Consider the following 25,472-nt stretch of genomic DNA (forward strand, 5'->3'; position numbering starts at 1 on the left):
AAGACTACAGAGATCAGGATTAATTTTAGCACCGAAGCAATATAATTATTTTGTGTTGGTTGTTTGACTGACAGCTTTACCTTATTACATGATGTAAATGGTGCAAAATATGAATTTAGTACAATATTCTAGCAGAATGAAGACAGTAAGACAGACAGATATTTAGAGAGTGAGGGAGGGGAGAGAGAGAGATAGAAAGAGAAAAGTTATAATAGAGAATGGAAAAAAAGACTTCAAAAGGTAAACCAAGGGAATATGCTTCGTTACTTTTGCTACGATTTTGTTCTCATTGCATGGCAATATCAATTTTCTACTTCTTTTGATTCTACTGAGGAGTTTCTGTGCTGCCGACTGGTGGATCAACTCTAAATTAATTAATTAATGTATAAAGTTCCTTTTTTCTTTAAGAAACTTATAGATCAGATCGACAATTAAGATATAATACTTAGAAGCGAGATTATTCTATAAGCTATGGTGTCAGTCCGTCTGTTCATTCATTTGTCAAGCTAAGCTTCAACTTAATCGTCCTTGTTATCTCACTAACCTAGTAGAAGTGGTACTTCCTCTGCGAGCAGGAGTTATCCAAATTCCTTCTTCTTTGTACCTGTAAAATATATTTTTTCTTCTTGATTTTAATGGCTAGATATATATTTGAAATTAGTCTGTTAATCTGTCTGTACTAATGACGTCACTTGTTCAACACATGAGTATTTTGCCACAATTGAAATATAGAAGGCATTAAAAAGTTAGGAAAGTTATGTTGTAAAGTGAACTGCCATTAGATTCAAATGCTTTTGATTTTTCAACATTAAGAAATGTTTTTTTGTTTACCTTTGTCTACCATCTCTACACCATCCAATCATTCCAACAAGAAGGAACAAGGCTCCTACCACATAGAAATACCCAGCATACACAAAGAACTAAAAAATAAAAAATATTATTATGATGATAAGGAACAAAGCATTACAATTTTAATGGCGTATAATCAAAAGTAGTCAGTTTACACCTATTGACGACATGTCGTTATAAGATGATAAAAGAAAATATTAACTTTAGCAGGATTTAATTTAGGGTTGGACCGGATATCCAGCCATTCACAATATCTGACCGGACACCGGATATTAAAAATATTTGGCCGGATATCCACCAATATAATCTTTTATATAATGCAATAAAAAACCATATTAAGAATTTTTTTTTGCTCCTTCAATATTGGAAATGAGGTGAATTCTTAAAAAAAATTTGCCTCACTAAAATCAGTTTGCCCCACTAAATTCACTAAGGCTCGCTAAAAATTTAGAGGGGATAATTTTGCCTCACTAAAATGTTAGTGAGGCAAATTGATTTTAGTGGGGCAAAAGTTTTTTAAAGAATTCACCTCTGTTATATGGCCAAATATGTATCCGGCCCAACCCTAATTTAATCACCTGTTCTCTGGCAGGCAGGGCCAAACCAGAGCTACTGGCAACCACGGATGTTAGGATGGTCTGGAATGCTAGAGCCAGGAAGGTGTTGACACCAAACACAACTCCGTAACAGTCTTGGGATACGTGGGAGGCAACTTCAAAACTAAACAAATCATACTGGGAGATACGAAAAGAGTCCTGTGTTACGTCGTAAAATACGTCTTAAAAGGAAGGAGAAGTGGGAAAGGAAACCCCTGAAAAATAGATGGATTAAGACGTATTTTTATGACATCATACATGAACTTTTCGTATCTCCATCATACTGACTCAAATGTTCTCCTTGTTTTTGATTGGAAGGGGGGGGGGGTTGATTTTCATCTAGCACAATATTCCAGTACTAGCGGCTACGCCCCTAGAGGCCACTAGGAGGTGGGTGTCGAATTTGATAACCCAATTTTTTTTTAGATTTTAAATTCCCCATCATTTTAAATTTTTTTTTGGGGGGGGGAGGGTGTATTTTTCATTTGGGGGGGGGGGTGTCCCACCCCCCAAGAAAGTAGTTATAAACCTTCCCTGTTAAGGAGAACCCGATCGGTTCAGCGGTTAGCGAGATCCTTCGGTACAGACACACAGATACACAAACAGACAAACATCCTGTTACTTTAGTATAAGGATTATCCTATTACCTTTCCCCCCTAGATTCAATATGGACTATAAACTTCTCTATAATTCCTTTCTTAACCGGCCACCAAAAAATCCTATGAAAAATTACCTTGCAACTGTAATCATCATCTGAAAGAAAGCCCTAAAGAGCAAATATCCAACATATGCCACCCAAATATTGCTAGCTTCAGCCATTAGGTACAGAACTATTCCATCAAATACTAAATAGAAAAACAATTTTTGACTGTTATAAACTTAAGTAAGACTAGATTTTCTGTTATTATTTCAATAGTTATATACATAAGAAATAAAATCAAATGTTTGAAAATGAAAAGCTTTTAAGTATATTTTGTGTAATCACTGCGTTACATAGTGAGAAATGTTAAGTTTTTAAAAAACGCTTTGCATGTTTTAAATTACAAAAACCTACTTGAAATAACAGCAATAGTGGTTTCACCAATAAGCGACCAGTTAAAATGCATGAAGCCCATGATAAATGCGAGGAATGCGCCTGTCAGAGTAGTTGCTGCCTCCACGGCTCCGTTGAAATGCTCTGAAGCCTCAGTTGCACCTAAATAGGTATACTAGCTAGAAATCAAGGATAATCTGGTATCTGGTATTTAAAATACTAGACGTTACTAAAAATTTAATGTAAGATTATAGTTAAAGCAATATCGTGATCACCCGTAAAACAGGAGAAAACTCATTACCCAGTAAGGACTTCCAATAAGTTAGTTGTATGTTGGATGTTACTTTACATAATACGAGGTAATTGACATGTCACGTATGGTCCCTCAGATGTCAAAACTTTATTTTAGTGTTTGGCCAAAATGACTTAGCAATTGTATCTGTAAGTACGTCTAATAACACCCTATGCTATTTTTAAAATCCTAGAAAAATTTTTTTGCAAGAAAATTGCATAAATTCGCAACCTTTTTTAGAACCACTACATAACTCGAGTTTTAAAACTTTTTATATAAAATCCTTTTTACAAAAAATATCAATAATTACTTAAAATTAAACCTGAAAGAAAAAAAATCTCATTACACGTGTTAATTTGCATGTTTTAGGTCTTTTTTTGAGGAAAGTATAACTTCCACATTTTTGACAATAATTATATTTTTTAACATTTCAAAGTAAAATATAATAAAACTTAAACGATTTTTCTTGTATTATCAGTTGAAAATTTCATCAAACATGCAATTTAAGTGATGAAAATTTAATAAAATCATTTTTTGAATGTTTAGAATTACCAATTTTCTACATTTAAAACAAAATGTTAACAAAATTTAAAAACATTCTAATATAAAACTTTAAAAATCAATAACATTTTATAAAATGATGTTTTAAAAAATAAATCATTAAAAGGTATTAAAATGCATTTTAAGTTGCTTAAAATTAAAACGAGAATATCTTTTTACACTTTATTCTTTGTAATAGAGATTAATCGTCATTTGCTGAAAATGAAACATTTAATAAACTAATTGAATCTTTTTGTGACCATATTTAGAATTTTTAATTTTTACACTAAGGTGTTTTTTAATAAAAATCTTTGTTAATTTCTGTTTTACGACAAAAAAAGAAAGGGACTTTTTTACTATTTCTAGGTTATCTTATGCAATTTAAACTATATAATATGAAATAAATTTTAATTGTCTTTCTTTTGAGCCACAAAACACTGTAAAATGTAACATATATGCAAAAATAACAATTTTTTTAAAGAATATTATAATATCCTTACATGACATTGCGTCAGAGCTTATTCTTTAGATCATATGTTCATGAAAAGTAGCCATAACTTGGAGGGTTGCGCTATTTATTAGAATATTAAATAAACTTGAATGGTAAAAATATTAGCATATCCTTTGTTAATTCAAATGCTTTAGGTATATTGTTCGGAAAGTTAGTTAAAAAAGAGAGAATTTGCTGTGTATACTGTTGAAAGACTTTCAAAAATGTGAATTACAAAGCAATCCTAAAAGATCGGGCCGTAGGCGAGTCTTAGTCGATTGGGGGGGGTGGGGGGGGGGGTGGGGGTGGTTAATGATCACCTTTTCCAACCAATATTCAATCAACTTCTATTTAACACTTATCAGTCGGTCGCCTGCCCCCCTATTATCTCAGCTCCTATTTGATCAGGGCTCAAAAATTTTGTGCATGTCCCCTGTTTCATAATGAATTTCCGACTATAAGTGAATCAGATTTTCGTTATTAGTATACGAGGTAAAAAAAAGAACATTTTAAAAAAATTATTTAAATAAAACCCAACGTGTATTGGCAGTACAAACATCTTAATGCTAGCAGACATATGTTTATCAACATTTGCAGAAAGCTATTTCCACAAGAAAAATTATTCAGGTTTCTACCTCACAATTTTAAATATTTCTTTTTGATAAAATGTTTGACATATATCGTATAATCATTTACCAAAAAAAATATTTTGATAATTTAGATTTCAGAGAAGATTAATCCTTTCAAAAAACTAAGACGACATTTTACATCTTCTGTCATGACATTTTAGAAAAAATATAAAAAAAAACAAAATTTAGTATGAAAACTATTTTCATCGATTTTTCTGAAGGTATTATCGTATTCTGTGGCTTTGTTATTATCATTTACTTATATTGAAAGTGCCAAACATTGTACCCTAACTTATTCATTTAATAAAAAATCAACCGTGATGTAAATGATTATGATTACATACTTATATGTTGACATAATAACTATACATATTTTGACAGGGTAAACGTTGAAATTTAGTATAACAAGTGCAAAGCATAAAAACAATATTTATTTTAGATATTATCAAATGAGTCAGCGTATAAATGATATAATGTTAAACAAAGAGATTTTTATGTACTGCGAGACAAATAAAAAGAAGCATATCAAATTATTTTATAGAACAAATCTTCGCCTACCGTTTGTCAGAAAAGGATAACACTTGCTGTATATTTAAGCATGTTAAACTTTTAAAAAGGCTGCTGATTTACAATTTGTTCTCTTTGGGCTTTTTTGGGCATTCCTTATGTTAATTGCCAACCTTGTATTTATATTTAGTGAAATGTTTTAGAAACCTTAATTTTACCTTTAGTAGATTCTAGAACTTCCATCCACAAAGGCTGGATATAGTTTCCAACCTAAACAACAAAGATAATGTACAAGTGATTCGAAAAAAAGAAACAAACGAATGAACCCACAGCTGTTTTTTTTTGGCAAAAGTATGACTCTTAGTGTTAGGTTTTCCATTATCTGATCTCTCATCCTATGGCACTACCTTGTTCTCTTATAAATTTCAATATGTCTTACTTGAAATTGTCATCAAATAATATAAATAACATAATAAGGTATTTTAACTGTACTTTTTTGGAGATTATAATTTAAACCTTTCCAATACGAGTGAGTGTGAATTACCTGAAAATTGCCACACATGCTGAGTGCCCACCAGAGGGACCATTTCAGCACGTAAGGTTTCTTCATTGACTTGACACAATCTTGAAATATCATCTTGAAAGAATCCACGAGGGTAGGCCTGGATCAAAATATTTTTTTTTCTTTCATAATGATGATTTTCTTTATTTCGGGTGTGTGCTATTTCAGATTTGTCAAACTGAATTCGAGCAACACTGAAGAAAGTCAGAATGGTCTTTCAAATATTGTATTTTTCCCCCATTTTGAAACCGCTTTTTACTGGTGGAAATTTACTGATGTCAAATTGAACGTGCATATAATAAATTATGAAACAAAGACGAAGACCAAACGGCAGTACTTTTGTGTCACTTTTGATTCCTGTGACGTCATAAAATGAGGAGGTTGAGAGGAGAAGTGGGGAAAAAACCTAAATAAGAGATGGAGAATATGACGTCAAAAGGGGTGCAAAAGTAATGCAGTTTGGTCTTCGTCTTAAATTGTAATTTCCTGACCTGATCCTGAACCAAAGAAATTTGTGAAAATGGACAAGATTATATTCAACGCGCAAATTGTTTCATAATTTATTATATGCACGTAGTTGCTTTTGATTTCATTATTGCGCGTTATGGCCGTTTGCGTCATTGTTTTCATATTACTATATCTCTGACCTGTATAGGGAGTTAGAAACATTGTTTACCAGTCCACCTTCTTCAATCTCATTCGTTGCTCTAAAAAAATGATCAACATCTAAAAACAAATCTAGATTTCTATGCTTGAGAAATGTTATGGATTGAAAGCTCCATTATTTGTGTTTGGATTACAGAGTGAGGTAGCTTCTGCCCAGCATGTGTACCAGAAATACAGAAGGACATACTCTAATTTTAGAGTAGAATAGGTATTAAACATATTTTTGTCCACTTATGTATTTACTAGCGGCTTCGCCCCTAGCCTCTAAGGGTTTTGCACCAAGAGGTAAAATTACATCTTCTGTTACCTACCCAGCTGAAAAAAATACGAATGGGTCCCAAATTTTCGTAAAAATTATTTTTTAAAAAAATTAGGGGAAGCATTTTTTGGTTTTCGGGGGGGTTTGGGGTGTCCCACCCACAAGAAAATAGCCTAAAACCACCACAGGACCATTAGGTATATTCCCTGAAGAGCAGAATCAGATCGGTTCAGTGGTTACCGAATCTTAAGGGACAGACAGACGGACGGACAGACGTACTGATAGACATCATTCTACTTTGTATTGTAGATTATGGTAGAAATTATAATTATATGTAACGCTATACCACCTATGTATGCTGTAATTTTCTTTAAAATCTACGAATCTTGACATAAACATTTCCCCATTTTTCGCATGTATTTTATCCAAATATAAAAGATTTACTTCATCGTATCTCTTTAATGGCCGCACTAACAGTTCTATATTTAATATAATTGCATACATCCCACATATCCTAAGTCCCTAAAGGCCTTGTAATGTAACAGAACTGTATTTGAATTATATTGTTTTCTTTCAACCTTAGTAACAACATTTTTCCCCATATATATACATAACAAATGTTATTGTTCAACGAGTCGAAAATCCTAAAACAAATAGATGGATAAAGTTTTTGTTCATTGCAGCTACTCATAAATTTCATAGAGAGGTGGTTGTAGGGCGGTGTCAACACCCTTAAATCTCACACATATAATGGCGAGCGAAGGTCGCAAAATTTTTTTTGCCCTTTCAAAATTTTTAAAAGCGAAGCTTTTCTATAATTAGGGTCGGTCCGTCCGTCCGTACGTCCGTCCGTACGTCCGTCCGAGAAAGTTAGCTTTTATTCGTTAATTTAAGCATGTTAGAATTGTCCTATCGATTTCAAACTTTGCATGGTGATTTCTGTAGTAGTTAGGTACGATTTAGAAAGCGTAGCAACTCTATAATCATTACCCAAATGTCCGTACGTCCATTTTAAACATGTTGATTGTTTTACTTTTTTAAATAGCTTTTATTCGTTAATTTAAGCATGTTAGAATTGTCCTATCGATTTCAAATTTTGCATGGTAATTCCTGTAATAGTTAGGTAGGATTTAGAAAGCGTAGCAACTCTATAATCATTACCAGAATGTCCGTACGTCCATTTTAAACATGTTGATTTTTCTACTTTTTTAACAACGAATTTTTATATGATCTAATTATCCGTTTGATCTGATATTTGGTATATTGATTCCTGGGACAAAAAAGAACAATATTTTAAGCGAAGCAACTCTATAATCAAGCCCTAAAGATGTAAGTATGTCCATAAACATTATCCTGTATCAAGCAGTTTTTCAACAAATTTACTTACAATTTTGCTTCGAATATTATACTTTTATATTCTGATTATTCAGTTCAGACACTATACAAGTATTAATGTCCGTTTGTCCTACCGTTTCAGTGCTTCGCTTTTATGGATGTTGTCATCCTTGTTAATTAAGTAATTAACCCTAAAATCTGTTGATGGGGGTAATAAATCCCCCCTTAAATTGTGGATCAAAGGAAATATTTTTTGGGGGGTTGGGGTCTATTTGTGTGTCCGACAGTCTGTGTGTACCGAAGAATCTTGCTAACCGCTGAACTGATACGGTTCTCCATTTAAGGGTAGCTTCTCATAGGTCCTGGGAAAGTTTATAACTATTTTGGGGGAGGGTACAATCACCCTCCCAAGAGTCTTTCTTTCTGTTTCTGACTTAACCCTGCCCTTCAACAAATACAAAGCCCTTAGATGCTAGGGGAGTAGTATAAAAAAACAATGAAATGAAGTTATTAAATATTTATTAAAAATAAACACTACATTACAATATTCTTATTATACCCAGACTAGGAAACTATACAAAATCTACAAATATATAAATGTTATATAATTTCTTTAAAATATGGAAGGTCTGAATTAGTTATTTAATAGTCTTTACAAAAGTAAAACAATCCTTATCAATTACTCATAGTTTATTTTTATTATTTCATAACATATAGTTAATTTAAAGGAATACAAAATGTAATTTCAGTTCTGTGATGCAATTGTAACTTAATTGTTTTTTGACATTAGAAGTTTACATTATTTTACTAAATTTATATTGATTTACAAATACTTTATGTGGATTTATATAATTTATTTCAGAACTATCACAGTGATAATGTGCATTTTTTCAACTTTTGTGTATCAACAGAAATACTAAAGTTTTCTTTATTTCGCTACATTTAGACTACAAATGCTGGACTTAAAATACTTTGATTATGTGATTAGATTTTTAAAAAATACAGCTAAGGCCATTATACAAGACAAATAAATAAGTAGAAATAAATGCTTTTTTAAAAAAACAAAACTATCTCATTTTCTTTTAATTCAGAATATTTATTTATCGCATCCGAAAGCCTGGATGGGTTAACAAAACTGGTATCAATTTTATGTTTTTTTTTTATTTTAATTTTCGTGGAAAATTCTCTGGAATACGATGCTATACAGTATGGCTAAGAACCGAATTTAATCCAGTGGATATTAATCGGTTTAGAAGTCACACTGGAAAATAAATTAAAAGAAATGGATCGCCAAAGAAATTTAATTTTGATGGGGTTAATAATTTTTCAAGCCAATAATTACAAAAAAAATTATGTTAGTACAAAATTAACAACAACTGAATGAATATAATAATACAATTTAAAATGATAAAATAGAAATACAAAAAATGCCACTTTTCAAAAAAAAGGAATAATATTGAAATTATATACAGATTCTTTAATTTATTTGACTTTTAAAAAAGCTTTGTTAAGCTTTTTAGAAATATTACTGCCATTGAATACTTCATTTATTATTTTCAAGAAGTTAACTTTTCAAGTTTATGACTAGGATGTAAAATCCAATTTACTCAACTTTGATTTTAACAGTTATATAATATGCATAAGATAATTTATACATTAATTCACAAAAAAACTGTTTGTTAGACTTTGAAGATATTGATGACTGAGGTTAAACCTCGCTGGGTTTACCAGGAACAAAAGTTGGTGGAAGTATATCCTCTGGGATACTCGGGCTGCTGATACCTCCCCCTGCTATGTAGCTGACGGCTGGAATGGTTGGCGGGGCATTGCCACCATTCTCACTACCGGACGTATTCATGCGTTGATATCTATTAAAATTTGGCTTTAAATATCCCTCCTCATCCAGGCTGTCCGTGCTTTGGGCCTTTTTAAAGCTTAAGCTTCCATTTGTTAATGTTGATGTATTGTGATTTGTATTGTTTGGCTTCAGATAATGTTCTTCATCTAGCTCTAGCTGGGTTCTCATACCTGGAAGGATTAATTTATCCTCCAGTACTTCACCTCCTTTCAGCTCAGAATAAATATTTTCAACTGGAGGAACGGAAGGCAAAGGATCCTGAGCTGACCGCAGTGTATAGCTGCTGGTGTCGGAAAACCTGGAGTTAGGGTTGCGGAATATTGGCCGCAGCTGTGGCTGTTCGTCCTTATTCACCATTTCGAATCCTTTCTTGCTGCGGTCCCTACGGCAGCGGCGGTAGAAAAATAATATAGCTACAACAGAAATAATAAAGAGGACTATAAATAACCCAATGTATATATAGGTATAGCCGCCCGTTTGATTGCCATACTCTAATTCTTCCAAAGTCAGCTCGACATTAAATTTTTCCGACCACTCTGAATGCTCAACAACATCCTTGTTGAATGTTCTAATTTGGAAGGTGTAGTTGCCGGGCTCTAGATTGTACACAGTAAAGCAAGCGGTGCCCTCATCAGGATGCTCATCAGAGCAGAGGGCGTCGCCAGGTTCAACGCGCTTGCTGTCCAGCCACGCGGTTCGGGCCTGGAGCTTACCAAGGGTCCAGCGTACTTCATAATGGGAGAGCTCGCCTAAAAAGAAAGATAGTTTGAAATTAAAAGTTATTTATGTGAATCTGACTTTTGCCAATCTTGTGGAACTTAAACCTTTTTTTTGGTTACAACTAACCTTTGTTTGTATAATAACACACTTATAGTTTAGAAAAATTTAATATGTTATTAACCTAACAAAATGTCAATAAGCATCAAGTGCTATTAAACAAGATGACAACATCTTTAAAAGCGAAGCTCTGAAACAGCAGAACATTAACATTTAGAATGTCATAACTGCCTATAGCAGAATATAAATGTAAAGACAAAACAAAAATGGAAGTGTTGCAAAATTGATTAAATTTAGGATACTATTTAAGGACATACCTATGACTTGATTATAACATTGTACCTTGTTGTATTAAAAATCCAAAAAAAAGTGTAACAAGCTATGAATTTAAATGAAAATTGAAATAGATTCCAATAAACAGTAAAAAATTTTGAAATTTGATCTGTATATCATTTATAATAGAAAAAAATTCTTTAAAAAAGCTGAAATTGGTAAATATTTATAATTTCTTTTATACTGTTTTTCTTTAAAAAATCAATCAATTTAGTCATGAAATAATCTAAAAAGTGCAATATTGAATGTTGACATGTAAAAATTATGTGTCTAAATATCATATGTCAATTAAATATAAATCTATTTTTGAATTTACCATAAAATGAGAGATAAAGTTAATGTCAAAAAGGACAAATGTATGTAGATGTAATAAAAGATAATCAAACATTTTTAGAAGAACAGCTTTTCAATGATTAGGGTCAGTGCATAAATATTCTTTTTTTTTTTTTTTTGGGGGGGGGGGTAATTATCCCTTGTACGCCCCTGCTGGGATTTCTGTAACGATGTAGGAATCTGAGCAAACAGTAAGTGTTACAAGAAAGACTGTGTATGGCCAAACAAGGTAATTTTAAAATTAAAATTTAAATTTATTATTATTGTTTATCATATTCATCTGATTAGTGAAAAATCTGAGTAATAAAATCCTAGAATGTAGGTAGGTATGTCCTTAAACAGCATCTTGAATTTAGGGTGTGTATGGCTGGAAAACCGTCAAAGGGCGTCTTATAGGTTGCCCCCCCCCCCCCCCACACAAAAAAATGGGGGGTTACATTAGATTACAATGTCATAACCTTTGAGACCTCTCATTTTACCCTCTCTCCAAGATAAAAAGCTTGGACGTTCTTACAGTCATTAAAAAATAAGAGGCTAGGCCACTCCAACTATCAAGGTATATAGCTCTTAAAGGAACTTTCAATGACAGTTGTAAATTATGTGCTAATAAAATAGATGAAATAATGAGACAAATACCTGTCGGGGGAGAGGCAGGCATCCATTCCAGATGAACAGTCTTGTCACCAATACTCTCCACTGTCTTGAACTCTGGGGGCTGTGGCTGGGTGGGCAGGGTCATACCCTCCAGCTTCAGATACACATCACTGTCATACTCCTTAGCGTCATTGGCCAGGTACAGGAAGAAAATATAGTTGGAGAAAGGCTTCAGGTCAGAAATTTCAACTTGAGTTTGCGTTGTGTCAAGAATATCTTCTCTAAAATCCTCCCTGTTCCACGGATCTATCCCGCGCAGAATGTACACATAAGATCCAAGCTGAGAATAGAATAGGTCACACTGGGAGCTCAGTAGAGGTGGGCTCCAGTTAAATACAAGTTTAGTTGCTGTGTTTTTATAGCTGTAATCAATAGGGCTGGGCTGTGCCTTGGCCTTAGGAATGCTAAATTCTGTTGTAGCTTCCACAGAATATCTATCTGGACGAATCCGTCTTTTGCCACTTTCAGGCAACGGATTTCTTAGCACTGTTAGGTCAATGGAATAATTTGAATATGGATGAAGATCCTCAATCCATACCTCTGTCTCACGGGTTTCAATAGTTCCAAATCCTGCGGGCTTTTCTAGGTCTTTTCTACCATCATTGCAGGCAAGATAACCATCATGGTTGTAATGAATCTTGTACTTTTGGATCTGACTATCATCACAAACATTTATCCATGATAACTTTATTTTAGTTGAGGTAGTTTCAACCTTTATGTCACTATTATGAACACAAGAATCATCATCAGCTATTCTAGCATAAGTTTTATTCACTAAAAATATTAAAAACGCAAATAAAAATAACTTTTTCATGTTTGCTTCGTTTTCTTCTTCACATATTTTGTGGATAAATGACGTGTTTTGTACTACTGTCAGTTCATTGTTATGGTAAGTATGTATAATACTAGTTGTTCTTTCAGTGTAAGCAGTGTATAATGGCAGGTAGAAGATTACTTTGTGAGTAAGCCAAGTTCTAACTAATACCAACTGTTTTATTTATCATGCTATGCTAGTGTGTGTGCAGGTAGTTGCTCAAGGAGACACCACATACTACTTAAGGCCTACGCACCATTACCACTTCCCTTTATTCCCCTTCCCTTTCTACTTATCATGCATTTTTTCTTTCCCTTTTTCTTTAAAGCAACACTCCTATATATATATCAGGGATTTAACGTTAAGCAAATCATTTAACTATAATGATGAAAACTTATGAACATTATTGGTAAATGGCATCAATTGCTTAAGCGATGAGAATGCCTTGGCCAATAAACAGGCGCATCTTATCAATCAAGTGACTATATGTTATATTTTTTTATTATACAAGCTTAAAAGTAAAGTTAAGTGTTTCCATTTCACCATGAATATATAAATGATTCTACTTCTCTGTTTATACCAGAAAAAAAGGATATACTAATGGATCAAAGGAAAATAAAAAAATAATCAATAATTCCCATAATAAAGTCAATATTTTGCCTTAAAATGCATAAAAATAAATTTTAATGCTTATTATCAATGGACTAATCTTTCGTTAAAGATTAATAAAATATGTTTTGAAGACTAGCATTTTTATTATTTTCAGAAAATTGTTTTACACTTCAATGATCTATCCCTATGTCCATGGTGAATGTATTTTAAAATTTGAAATAAATAAATCAAAAAATGAAGAAAACGTCACGTATCAAATTTCCTATTTCTTAATGTAAACAATATTTTGAGGCAAGACCTGGGAATTTTATTATAAACATTAAACAAACTGTCCTAATTTTCTAATTATTATATCATACATGCAATTAAAAAGGATATTAATATCCATTGAAGCGAAACTATAAATTAATAAATATCAAATTAAGATTGCAAAAATTATATTTCTTATGTCGTCTGTAAGTATCTTTTTATATAGTCACATACATACGAAAATTATAGACAGCTACGCTCTTAAATAGACATCTTCTAAGATTTTAAAACTTGGATGTGTCATCGCTCTTTGAGCACGCATCAGGGAGGGAGAGTACATTGGGCTTAAAAGTATGATCCTCCAAAAATTTACATACACGTTCTGCTAATCGTTAACTTATTAACTTTAGGGGGGGGGGATTGTATCTTATTGATTTGTACGAAGTAAAAGTGGACAGTGGAGCAGTTTTGCTTATCAAAATTGGGGAGGTGTAATAATTTACCGACCATTGTCCTATCCCTTAAGATACCTGGTACGCACCCAAATTTCTCTTTGAAAGGTCTACAACCTTACATACTTAAGAAGTAGCAATATATTTTAAGTGCGAAGCTTTTAAGCATTCACTGCGTGTCCGTCAGTAACAGAAAGTAATATGCATGTTAGAACCTTTCTATTGAATTAAAACCTGGTATACGGTAAAATAAATCTTTAAAATCTTACTTCTTTTTCCTTATTTTTGAAATACTAATTCTTAGTTTGATTGATAGAATGCTTTATCTCTATAACTATAAAAAAAATTGCAAGCAAAGCATCCTTTGTTTGAAGTGATTACGATAGATTTACATAAAATCTTTTAGACTTCTGAAAGCGCTATACTATATACTTGTCATGACAATGCTAGCTTGTCTTACTATATGACTTGTTGCTTTTATGGATGTTGTCATTCTTGCTAAACCATTGCTTTAAGCATCATTTTGCTGCATTCAAATTATCTTCAAAATATCTAAATGCGTTTATTTTAAAATAAATCCAGATAAATCTACCCATTGAAAATACGAATGAAGACATTAATGATCAACTATTCTGCCAAATTTATATTCAACTTTTCCATTATATAGGTATATCCGTCAGTCTGTCAATTTGCGTACGAAAATATATAAGTATAACATATAATTATGACAGTAAATCTTCTATACAAATCTTCCTATTTGTTTGGCTTTGTGTATATTGTTGAATATGTGGGTTACTCATGAAAAACACACGCATACAGACACAAATATATACCTATATTACACTTATTCACTAATTCAGAAACAAAGATATAAGAAATAAATGTAGAAAAAATGAGAAAAGGGTACTTTTAAGGACAATAACAAAGCGCTGTATTGATTTATCCACTTGAGTGTGCACTAATGCCATAAAATGTTATCGTTCTTGTTATTATATGAGTCATTAGAGTTTCTTATTGCTTATTCTATCTCTTATCTCACGTAGAAATTGAATGTCAAAGAGATAAGTCTACATTAAAGCTATAAAATATTTAACGACGACCAAGTAGCGAAGCTCAGAAATCTAATCAGTTTTATTAGACTAGCGACTTCGCCCCTAGCCTCTAGGGGCTTTGCCCTAAGAGATTTAATCAAACCAATTTTTCGTATTTTAGATTTACAGAACAATTTTTTTTTGGGGGGGGGGGTATTTTTCATTTTTTTGGGGGGTCCCACCCACCAAGAAAATATTATAAACCTTCCCGGGACCTATGAGAAGCTACCCTGTAAAGGAGAACCGGATCGGTTCAGCGGTTAGCAAGATCCTTCCCTACAAACAGACAGACAAACAAACAGACATCGTTCTACTTTGTATTATAGATAACAAGACTAGCTAAACAGCAATAATTACGAAAAAGTATTTAGTAGTAGTTTTAGAAATTTAATTTATCAAAAGAAATCATTTTTCTATCCACCTTTTTGCTGACAGAGAAGTTAAAGAGAAGCAATTTTATCACAGAAATTTTCACAAAGAATTCATATGCTAACTTTCAAAAGGACGAACATTAAGTCCTATATATATGTTTCGCATCTAAAAAATTAGAGCTTGGCAACGTACAGCACACTTTTAGTGATAAAAAATGCAAAATTCGAAAAAAAATTTTTCTATTGGTCTAAATATCGACAAAGAATATATGCTTTTTTGCTTTTCACTCTAGAATCGATTTACCTGGACCTATTAGAATATTCAATGTGAAAGAGAACCATAGGGGTCTAGCGGATATCGAGATATTAAACTACAGACACAGAGACAGACATACATCCTGTTACTTTTATATATGGATTTGATAAAATACAATATCTAGATTACGCGTCTGACTCGATTTTTCGTCAAATCTTTAAAGGAACATTATTAGCAGACGATAGTATTGTTTACTTTCGACTCAAGCTAAGGTGGATTCTTTACCAAAATAGACTCGGTTCTCGATGGTGAGGCAAAATTATTTTTGTGAAAAATCATCCAAAAGCTTATTAAAAATCTAGAAAAATTAAACAAAATCATATATTAATAACCCTTTTATGATTTTATCTAATTTTTGTAGATTTTTATGCGATTTTTGAGGATTTTTCACAAAAATAATTTTGCCTCTCCAGCGAGTAGCGAGCCTAATTTTTTAAAAAGAATCTCTGTTTGAAGCTTTATCATTTATGATGAAATTTTTGAGCAAGTAAGTTTGATTCAGTAAAGCTTTGTACTAAGAAATGATATTGTTTACAGCCGACTTTTATCTAAGTATGAAAGGAAAAAAAACATGCGTTTGTAATGAAATGTGTACACAATTTCAACCAATGAGATTTAATGTAAGTTCCGATGGGATTCTCTCTTGTCTTACTACCTTTATTAACAAGGATGACAACATCCATAAAAGCGAAGCACTGAAACGGTAGGACAAACGGACATTAACACTTGTATAGTGTTAGAACTTAATTATCATAATATAAATTTATAAGAGTCAAAGCAAAATTGTAAGTAAATTTGTTGAAAAACTGCTTGATACAGGAAAATTTTTATGGACATACTTACATTTTTAGGACTTGATTATAGAGTTGCTTCGCTTAATACATTATACTTTGTTGTCCCAGGAATCAATATACCAAAAATCAGACCAATCCGATGATTAGATCACATAAAAATTTGTTGTTAAAAAAGTAAAAAAATCAACATGTTTAAAATGGACGTACGGACATTTTGGTAATGATTATAGAGTTGCTACGCTTTCTAAATCGTACCTAATTACTAAAGGAATCACCATGCAAAATTTGAAATCGATAGGACAATTCTAACATGCCTAAATTAACGGAAAAAGCTATCCGTTACGGACGTACGGACGTACGGACGGACGGACGGACGGACGTACGGACGTACGGACGGACCGACCCTAATTATAGAAAAGCTTCGCTTTTAAAAATACATTTAGTTAGAGAAAATACCTTTACAAATACATTTAAAAGATTAATAAAATTGTCTAAGTTTTGGGCTAACTATCTAGCACCTACCTATGGAAGTACATAGTCTTGTCAACGGATGGCAGAAATATAGAGGACACAGCAGCTATGCTCACCATCACCAAGGATATCAGGTTCAAATCCCTGCAATTTTTAGTTTTTGATTAAGATATTCAAAGACTGTTTTTTTTTTCTCTAAATTTGATACTGGCCATTAAATATACAACTACATCTTAATTTGAATGTTTTGATGTTTATTGAATTCAGAGTTTTAAAAACTTTGGGTACCAGTTTAATGTCCTCGCTAGCTTTGGAAGTAACAGTAAAAATAATTTAGCTTTTAAAAGATTTTTTTTGAGAAAGTGATGTCTAACCTTACATGGAAGTTGTTTGGATAGTACAAATATTCCAGTTGTGCCAATTTCTAACTGCGTATATGGTTGCGCAAATTAATCTTGCAAATTAAAAATTGCATAGAAAAGTTGAAATAAAATGTTTAGCTGACATAGTTTAGAGACAAAAGTTATACATTCTTCAGATTAAGTCTTAGTAAGGAACTCGAAATGATAAGATAATGTATTTTAAAGTTGAAACGTTTTTTTGTCCTATTTTTAATAAAAAATACACTATTCTAAAACATGAAGATATATTTTGATTTAAGCATTAATTTTTAATTCATTTTGTCTAAAAAATACAGATATCTATAATACAAAGTAGAACGATGTCTGTCTGTCTGTCTGTCCGTCTGAAGCTTAAGATCTCAGTAACCGCTGAACCGATTGAGCTCTACTTTTCAGGGATTATACCTACTGGTCCCGTGATGCTTTTAAGCTATTTTCTTGGGTGGTGGGACACCCCCAAACCCCCCCAAAAACAAAAAAAAAACCCCATTTTTTTATTGCAGAAGATTTCCTTGGTCATTTTTTTTTTGCAGGAGTTTTCCTTGGTCCTTTTACGAATTTCACCTTAATTTTTTTGTGATCACCTCTTGGGGCACAGCCCTTAGAGGCTAGGGGCGAAGCCGCTAGTGAGATATAAACAAATAATATAGGTATACGATATTTTACATAGGTTTATAAAAAGTTGTTAATATCAACAGGATGATAAAATGAAAACTGGAGAAATTTGGAAAAAATGATTAAATTTGATCATTTTAATTAGGAGTTTTGGAAAATTTTTGGCCTTACTTGTATTAACCTGGGGATGGGGACAAATTTGTTGTCAAAGGGATTATCGAAATGGTTAGGCAGTTGGCGGAGATGTGATAGGTAAGTTTGTTGAAGGAGGATAAAAAAAGTGTGGGAGGAGAAAAAAGATAGATGTAATAATTGGAATTTTTAGGAAAGTTTCTAATTGGTCTATTTGTCCTATCCTGTTAGATTTAGTATTTTAGATTTATAACATGAGTCTTTACAGATTACGCGCAATTTATAGAGTAACTGCAAAAAAAAGCTATCATTACTGACAAACAGAAAGAAGGACATAATTGCTACCAATAATCTTACCCATATTCAACTAAATTTGTGCTGATTAGAATCTGTGCTAAACTCGCTGAGATAAACCTGAAATTGAAAACTTAATTACATAATAAAAACCAAAGATATTTTGATTATATAGTACAATTAGATACCCTATTGCCTTTACACATGAAAGTGTGTTTATATACTTAAAGTGCCCCAAGAGGGATCTAGTGGCACTTTAAATGTTTCTTTAAAAAAATAATACGATACCTATCTGTGTTGCGTTCAAGTCTCTACGATACCTATCTATGTTGCGCTCATGTCTCTGAGTAGAAAGAAATTTCTATTTTTTTGTGATTTCTCTTGGGACGGTGGTGGTACCCAAAATAGTTATAAACCTTCCTAGGACCTATGAGAAGCTACTCTGATCGGTTCAGCGGTTAGCGAGATACTTCGGTACAAACAAACAGACACTTTTAAGAAAAGACTTACATTGAGTTTTTGCAAATCTATGGTTCATTTTTATATAGATTAATTGAAATAATATCTCTTAGTAAGATTGTTTCTCGTATTCATTCGTATCCGGTGGTTAGGAACCGGTTCTCATCCATACGAAAAAACTATGTCTAGCATCGTATTATATCCAGCTTTCTACGAATATAGAAATGTACAATCATAAGATTAAAACCAGTTTTTTAGCCCGTGCCTTCGGCACCTCGGGGCTAAAAAAACTAGTTTTAATTTTATAATTGTACATTCTATATCCGCGGAAAGCGGTTTATAATACGATGAAAGAAATAACTATTACAATTTATCTTATATCTTATCAGAGAATACAAACCCCACCCCTTGTTTTTTTAGATTTTAATTAAGAAAATTATTATGGAATTTTAAGCCATGCGGGACTCTGACCCTGCCAGCAGAGTCCCTCGATTGGTCTAACTCTTTTATGTCCTAACCTAATATATAATAATCACAGGTAAGTTCTGTTCTAAAAGTTTGTTTTTGGTCTAATAAAAATTGGAGGAATATTGTCGTTTGAAGAAAATTAAATCAGATTAATGCGTCTTATTAAATAAATGGACCATGGAACAGATTATGTAATATAGATTTGCCTATTGTTGTTAATAAACTACTTAAAACGCATTTTAAATGCGCTTTCTCACAAAATGCCAGCAACATCCTTATTTTTTAAATAAATGGTAAATAAAGGAACGATTATTCCAAAATCCTTCAAGAGGGTCTAACCCTGAGGAGCCTATACATGTGGTGCCCTAACCCTGCAGGACTATCAATATAACCTAACCCAACCTCACTTAAAGTAATAAACAAACAAAAAATTATTTTCTATTTATTTCAAAATGAGGAGGGGGGGAGGGGGGCAAAATAAGGAACATGAACTGCTTATGAATACTAATTTTTCTAGTATGCACAAATAGACTTACTTTCCTAGGAGCAGAGTTGCTCTTGTAAAACTTGTTACTTGCTGGTAGTAATGGCCGCTCACCTAAAATATAAATAAACAAGGATGACAACATACATAAGAAGGTGAATAATTGTATGAAATAAGCCAGCCATTCATGTTTAGGTCAATCTCGGATCTTTAACAAAAGAACAGGTTGGCTATCCTATGATTTCGGTCTATTGGATTACTGAAAGGTATATCGGCTGGATGCAAGTGCCACTTCAAAGTCCCCAACGAAACCAAAAGATAAAAGTAATTGAATAAAGTTGTCAATAAAGTGTTTTCAACTACCCATAGCTAAAAACTGAAAGGAGTAGTAATTTATTTCTGTAAAATACAGAATTTATTTAATATTTATTTGGAATCCAAAAAAAACATTCAAAGAAAATCATTATTTGAATATAATTAAAGAAAATCTGTTTATAGCAAGGTTTCGTGAATTTACGATTTAAATATCAATATGGTTGAGATATAAAATTTTTTCCTTGAAATATAAATTTACTTCTGCACTGGTTTAATTATGATAAATAAACTAACCCCAAAAATGATAAGTGTTGCTGAGTCCTTACTGTGCATTGTAATGAGTTGTGCATGTTTTCGGCTAAGGCTTGCCCCATACTAATACTAATAATTTGAACATAGCAGCAGTAGGCATAACTTCAAGATTCGAACCTTTAATTAAGTAGTACCTTCGCATATATATAAGAATAGTAGGCAACTTCTGTTGATGTAGCTACTCCATAACATACTTGCATCATCTTTAATAAAAAAGTTATAAGTTTCTACCATGTCTAAAAAAGGCAACATAATACAGCTTTGTAAACAATTCACTTAACCTTGATAGATGAGAGCAACATTGTATACGTAAATAAGGCAATGAATGCAATTAAGACAGACCTGACGGACCAGAAGTAAGGTTCAGTGAAATCTCAACAGAAAATTATGAAAATTGAAGTTAAGAAAAGCTGTTATCTTATCTTAAAAATATCTAAAAGAGCACTACAGACTGATATACGTACCAAGTAACTTAAAAAATAGAATGCCTTTTTTTTGGAACTTCACACCATGGTTCAGTCACTTATCTTTTAAAGCAGACGAGAAAAAAATTTTTCCCCTATGAAAATTTTATGTTTCACTGGGCGTTACAGACAAACAGACAAACTACAAGCATTATAGAGTGGTCAGCAGAATTATCACAAAATAATTTTGGCCGTCCACTATCATATTTTACTTTCATTTTATCTGAACTCTGCAGTATAGATTTTGACAGTAATTTTTTTTAATACAAATACATATAAATGTCAAATGTTTTTCTTACCTGCATGGCAAAAAGTCCTTTACCCCAGATGAGTAGAGCCCAAGTTGCAATGTAGGCCATGCCCTCAAATACTATGACTGGTTTGTACCTTAATAAATAATAATATTTACATATTTGCCATGAGTAGAGCACAAGTGGCAATATAGGCAATGAATACTCAATACTACATATAACTAGCTTGTACCTTAAAATATCATAATACAGGGTGTCCCACGCAAACTGTTTTTTTTAAAACGCTTATTACTCCCTTAATATTTGAGCTATCTTCGTAAAATAAAAATTATTCGGCAGCAAACTACTGACAATTTAATGATAAAGTGATGAAAAATCCGCAAAGTTAACTCAGAAAAAAAAATCTACAAGGTAATACATAACAGGCTGATTTTAGTAAATATATGACTAATCCACAAGAAAAATATGCCTTAGTTAACTTTTAAAGCAACTGGTGGTCAAACGGTGGATCACAAAGACTTACTCTGACATTATAAGAACTGGCATTGTAGTGTAATTAAAAAATCAGGTATATTTTAGGTTCTTGTGGGCATTTAAAGCGAGCTTACATTAAAAAATAACAAAGAAGATCAATATAATGCCTATTTTTACATATTGTTCACTTATATTACACTTCAGATTCTTGAATATTGAGAATTTCTAGTATGCCATGTCAAGATTGTTCTATTTTTGTGCTTAGAAAGTCTGAGCGACCAGCAGTTGGGACCCAAACTAATCTTAAAGTTCACAAAGCAAATAATTTCTTGTGGGTTAGTCTAAATTCAATAAAATGAACCTCTTATGTAATACCTCGTAGATTTTTTCCTGTTTATTTTGTGGAATTTTCATCATTATCCTATAAAATGGTTAGTAGTAGGATGCCAAATACTTTTTATTTTACTAAGATAGCTCAAATATTAAGGGAGTAATAAGCGTTTTAAAAAAAAAATGTTTACGTGGGACACCCTGTATGTACATAATTGTCACAATTAGAGCACAAGTACTGTTACTGGCTTGTTTCTTAATACATTCTTTTCACATATTGGCCTCGAGGATGTCTGTGTGTTTGTGTGACTGTACCGAAGGATCTCGCGAACCGCTGAACCGATCGGGTTCTCCTTAACAGGGTAGATTCTCATGGGTTCTGGGAAGGTTTATGACTATTTTGGGGGAGGGTACAGCCACCCTCCCAAGAGAAATGACAAAAAAATCGAAAATTTTAAAAATATATGGGAGACTTCAACGTAATATAAAGAGGTATCGTAACATAAAGAAGTAACATAGAGACTTTAACAAACAAAAACATTTAAAGTGCCACTAGAGGCCTCTAGGGGCATAGCCGCTAGTAAAAGAAATAAATTGCGTGACTTACATTCTAGAATTCTAGAAATAGAAGCTATTCTTTTAAGTTTTCAAAATCTGCGTAGCGTTTTAAAAATCTTACTTTAGAAAATCTGTAAAAAGGAAGACTCCAACCAAAACTCCTAGATAAGAATATGTCCAAACTGGGTAAACTTCATGGTACACCTATGTAATAAAATATATGAAACATACTGATAGCACTGGTCGCCAAAAAACATCCAGGCAAAAAATTTATACTGCATTTCATTTCCTATAAGTGTATAAACTCTGCCCTCCCTTCTTGGTTCTTACTACAAACTAAACGCATTTCAAAGACAATTTTTAATTAAGCTAAAATTGAAATTACCCAAAATATACAAATGTACCTACATAAAATGATTATATAACTCCCAAGTGCTAAGCAATATAATTTTAAAAAGGTTTGTTTGTGTAACTAGTATCAAACTCAAAATTCATAAAAAAAACCTGCATTTTAAAAACTTGAGTATACTTTAGAGGATAGCTCAAAAACTAATAATAGTACAAAAACGTTATATACCTTTATGAAAACTAGAGGTTATGAGCTTTCCAATTATATACATAGCATTTTTCTACCACTTCTAAGTTCTGAGCAATGACATGTTTAATATATTTGTATATTTTTTTGCAGGCTTGCCAATATGAATTTTAGGTTTAAAATAGCTAAAATCTCTTTCCCGGATTTTCTCCCAAGAGAGGAACGCTTTTAATTATATTTTTTGCATTTTTCATTAGTCTATATATGTATAAATCAGAATCTGTAATAATCTCAGATAGCCCCTTTCAAAAAACTGCTTTTCCCTTCCAGCGACCAGTGATAGACATACAGAATGAGGAAAGCAAAGCTTTTTAAAAACACTTTTCGTGTATTTAAAATTAGGAAGACATATATTGCATTCAGATTTTAATGAAGCAATATTCAAAAAAGAGAAGAAAAAATGAAAAGAATCCTATCAATATCAAACTAATATACACACGGACAGGTAAAAATTTGTAAAGAGAATTTGTAAAATTGCGTAAATGCAGGATACAGTAAAAGGACATTTTAGGATTTATAAAGAGATGTCTCATTATAATATTTTACTTTGTTGTCCTAGGAATCAGATAAATAGGATAATTAAATCACACAAAAGTTTTTGGGCAAAAAGTAAAAAAATGGCATGTTTTAAACTGAGGTACGAATTTCTGATAATGATTAGAGTTCCTATGCTTCCTAACTTTTATAAGAATCATCATGCAAAGTTTGATGATAGATAGAAAAACTCTAACATGTCTAAATTAAGGAAAAGAACTGATCTCCCCTTATTATAGAAAAGATTCGATTTTAAAATGTCTTGAAAGGAAAATTATATAGACCAACTGACCACCTGCAGACCAGCTACTCTACACTAATTACCTGGTATTCTGTAACTTGTGTAGTATTACTGATAAGATACTCTGTAAGGTAAGGTTCTGACGGACGAATCTCTTTAAAGAATCCATATAAGCAAAGAATCAAAGTGGCCCTTTTCCATTCCTCCATTCTTTCTACAAATATTAGAATTTTTTTTGGAAATCCATTAACTTTTGTAACTCATATATTGCTACGGCTTCCCTCCAACCCCTTTGTCAATTTTAGCTTTAAAATAAAAATAATTTGGGGGGGGGGGGGGTGTAATTATTTTTAGTGGACTATTTCTAGTGGAAGGTTGGTGGTACCCTCTCCAAATAGTTACAACTCTTCCCAGGACCTATGAGGATACAATGTAAAGAAGAACCATATCGGTTCAACGGTAAGCAAGATCCTTCGGTACAAACTTACAAAGAGACATCCTCTTTATAAAGAGTAAAAGTTAGAGCACATTTTTCAAAAAGCGTAAACTCATTTCAAATATGTAAAGACTATACAATGAAAAAAACAAAACATAGATAGTACTAAAGAAAAATCACACTTACAAAGTTGCATTCCATACAAAAAAAATATTTATAAAAAGTGTCTAACGTATTAAATATTAATTGTCACTTAAATACAAATACAGATGTACTCTAACTATTTATATGTTATACCTTAATCAAAAAGATAAACATTAAGAAATGACATTAACGGAAATTATCTTTTTTTTCTTAGCAAATATAACTAATGCAAAACATCAATGTAGGAAACAAGTACGATGTAATGTTAAATTATAAGCAAATCATACTTGCCAAGAAAATTAATTCTTTCTGGCAACTTTTTTTTTAGAAGTATTGTTGTTTTCCAACAAAATGTCTGTCGAGCACTGAAATCCTACCTTACGTTTTAAATAAAATTAAAATAAGGGGGGGGGGGGGACGGAGACGGACCTTTACCTGCATGGCCTATACCGGCGGTATCCTAATACTGCATTGCTACTTAACCTAACCTGACATAAATTAATAAACAAATAAAAGAAACATTGAAAGGGATAAGGGGGGGGGGGCTTTTGTGCTCAATAATGCACTTTGAGGGAAAACGGCAAAATATTTTTTCCAGCCCACTTTTTATATTTCTCCCCCTGATAGCTTTTATCTTTGGTTCATTGCATTGGCGCGACGTACACAGGTTTAAAAATGTTTTTTTTTTATAAATGATTATAGCGTCTCTGTAAATATAGTCATCTATGTAATCAGTAATATTATGTTCAGTTATTATATCTATGTATAACTTAAATGATTCTCATTTAGATTTAGCTTATAGCAAGCAAGACTTAAGCAAGACCGCAAACGGCCATATATATAATGCTAGCGGCTTCGCCCCTAGCCTCTAGGGGCTTTGCCCATAGAGCTATAATTATATCTTTTATTACCGGGAGTATCCCTACTCCACCAATATTTTAAATAATCAAAAAAAAATTGGTGGGGGGGATTTTTTGTTTTTTGGGGGGTTGGGGTTGTCCCACCCTCCAAGAAAATAGCCTAAACCACCACAGAACCAGCAAGTATATTCCCTAAAGAGTAGAATCCGATCGGTTCAGTGG

The 25,472-nt window shown here is 32.4% G+C and overlaps 2 protein-coding genes across 2 annotated transcripts; both read right to left on the reverse strand.

Annotated features, from left to right (window-relative positions):
• Nucleotides 1-19: 19 nt before the first annotated feature.
• LOC145316201 (thiamine transporter 1-like) lies at nucleotides 20-24,025 on the reverse strand. The gene is made up of 16 exons (XM_080156560.1): nucleotides 23,894-24,025; nucleotides 22,562-22,644; nucleotides 21,127-21,214; nucleotides 20,498-20,566; nucleotides 19,789-19,850; nucleotides 18,389-18,445; nucleotides 16,935-17,027; nucleotides 6,146-6,205; nucleotides 5,481-5,598; nucleotides 5,155-5,206; nucleotides 2,500-2,640; nucleotides 2,179-2,290; nucleotides 1,428-1,569; nucleotides 832-920; nucleotides 545-604; nucleotides 20-365 (listed from the first exon to the last, which is right to left on the reverse strand). The coding sequence occupies exons 1-16, from the start codon at nucleotides 24,017-24,019 to the stop codon at nucleotides 326-328; spliced, it is 1,392 nt and encodes a 463-aa protein (XP_080012686.1). The 5' UTR covers nucleotides 24,020-24,025; the 3' UTR covers nucleotides 20-325.
• Nucleotides 8,261-12,787, reverse strand: LOC145316190 (uncharacterized). Its single transcript, XM_080156549.1, has 2 exons — nucleotides 11,696-12,787; nucleotides 8,261-10,365 (listed from the first exon to the last, which is right to left on the reverse strand). The coding sequence occupies exons 1-2, from the start codon at nucleotides 12,525-12,527 to the stop codon at nucleotides 9,467-9,469; spliced, it is 1,731 nt and encodes a 576-aa protein (XP_080012675.1). The 5' UTR covers nucleotides 12,528-12,787; the 3' UTR covers nucleotides 8,261-9,466.
• Nucleotides 24,026-25,472: the final 1,447 nt, after the last annotated feature.

The sequence above is a fragment of the Acartia tonsa genome, chromosome 1 (assembly GCF_053477335.1).
Source record: "Acartia tonsa isolate MP-2025a chromosome 1, ASM5347733v1, whole genome shotgun sequence".
Classification (NCBI taxonomy): Eukaryota; Metazoa; Arthropoda; class Copepoda; order Calanoida; family Acartiidae; genus Acartia; species Acartia tonsa.

Excerpts from the sequence above, each read along its gene's own strand:
- LOC145316190 (XM_080156549.1), bottom strand. The coding sequence starts at position 12,527 with ATGAAAAAGTTATTTTTATTTGCGTTTTTAATATTTTTAGTGAATAAA. Across the intron at positions 10,366-11,695 it reads GCCTGCCTCTCCCCCGACAG|GCGAGCTCTCCCATTATGAA; the intron begins GTATTTGTCTCA and ends CTTTCTTTTTAG.
- LOC145316201 (XM_080156560.1), bottom strand. The coding sequence starts at position 24,019 with ATGGAGGAATGGAAAAGGGCCACTTTGATTCTTTGCTTATATGGATTC. Across the intron at positions 5,599-6,145 it reads GTTTCTAACTCCCTATACAG|GCCTACCCTCGTGGATTCTT; the intron begins GTCAGAGATATA and ends ATTTTGATCCAG. Across the intron at positions 366-544 it reads GGAAGTACCACTTCTACTAG|AGTTGATCCACCAGTCGGCA; the intron begins GTTAGTGAGATA and ends TAATTAATTTAG.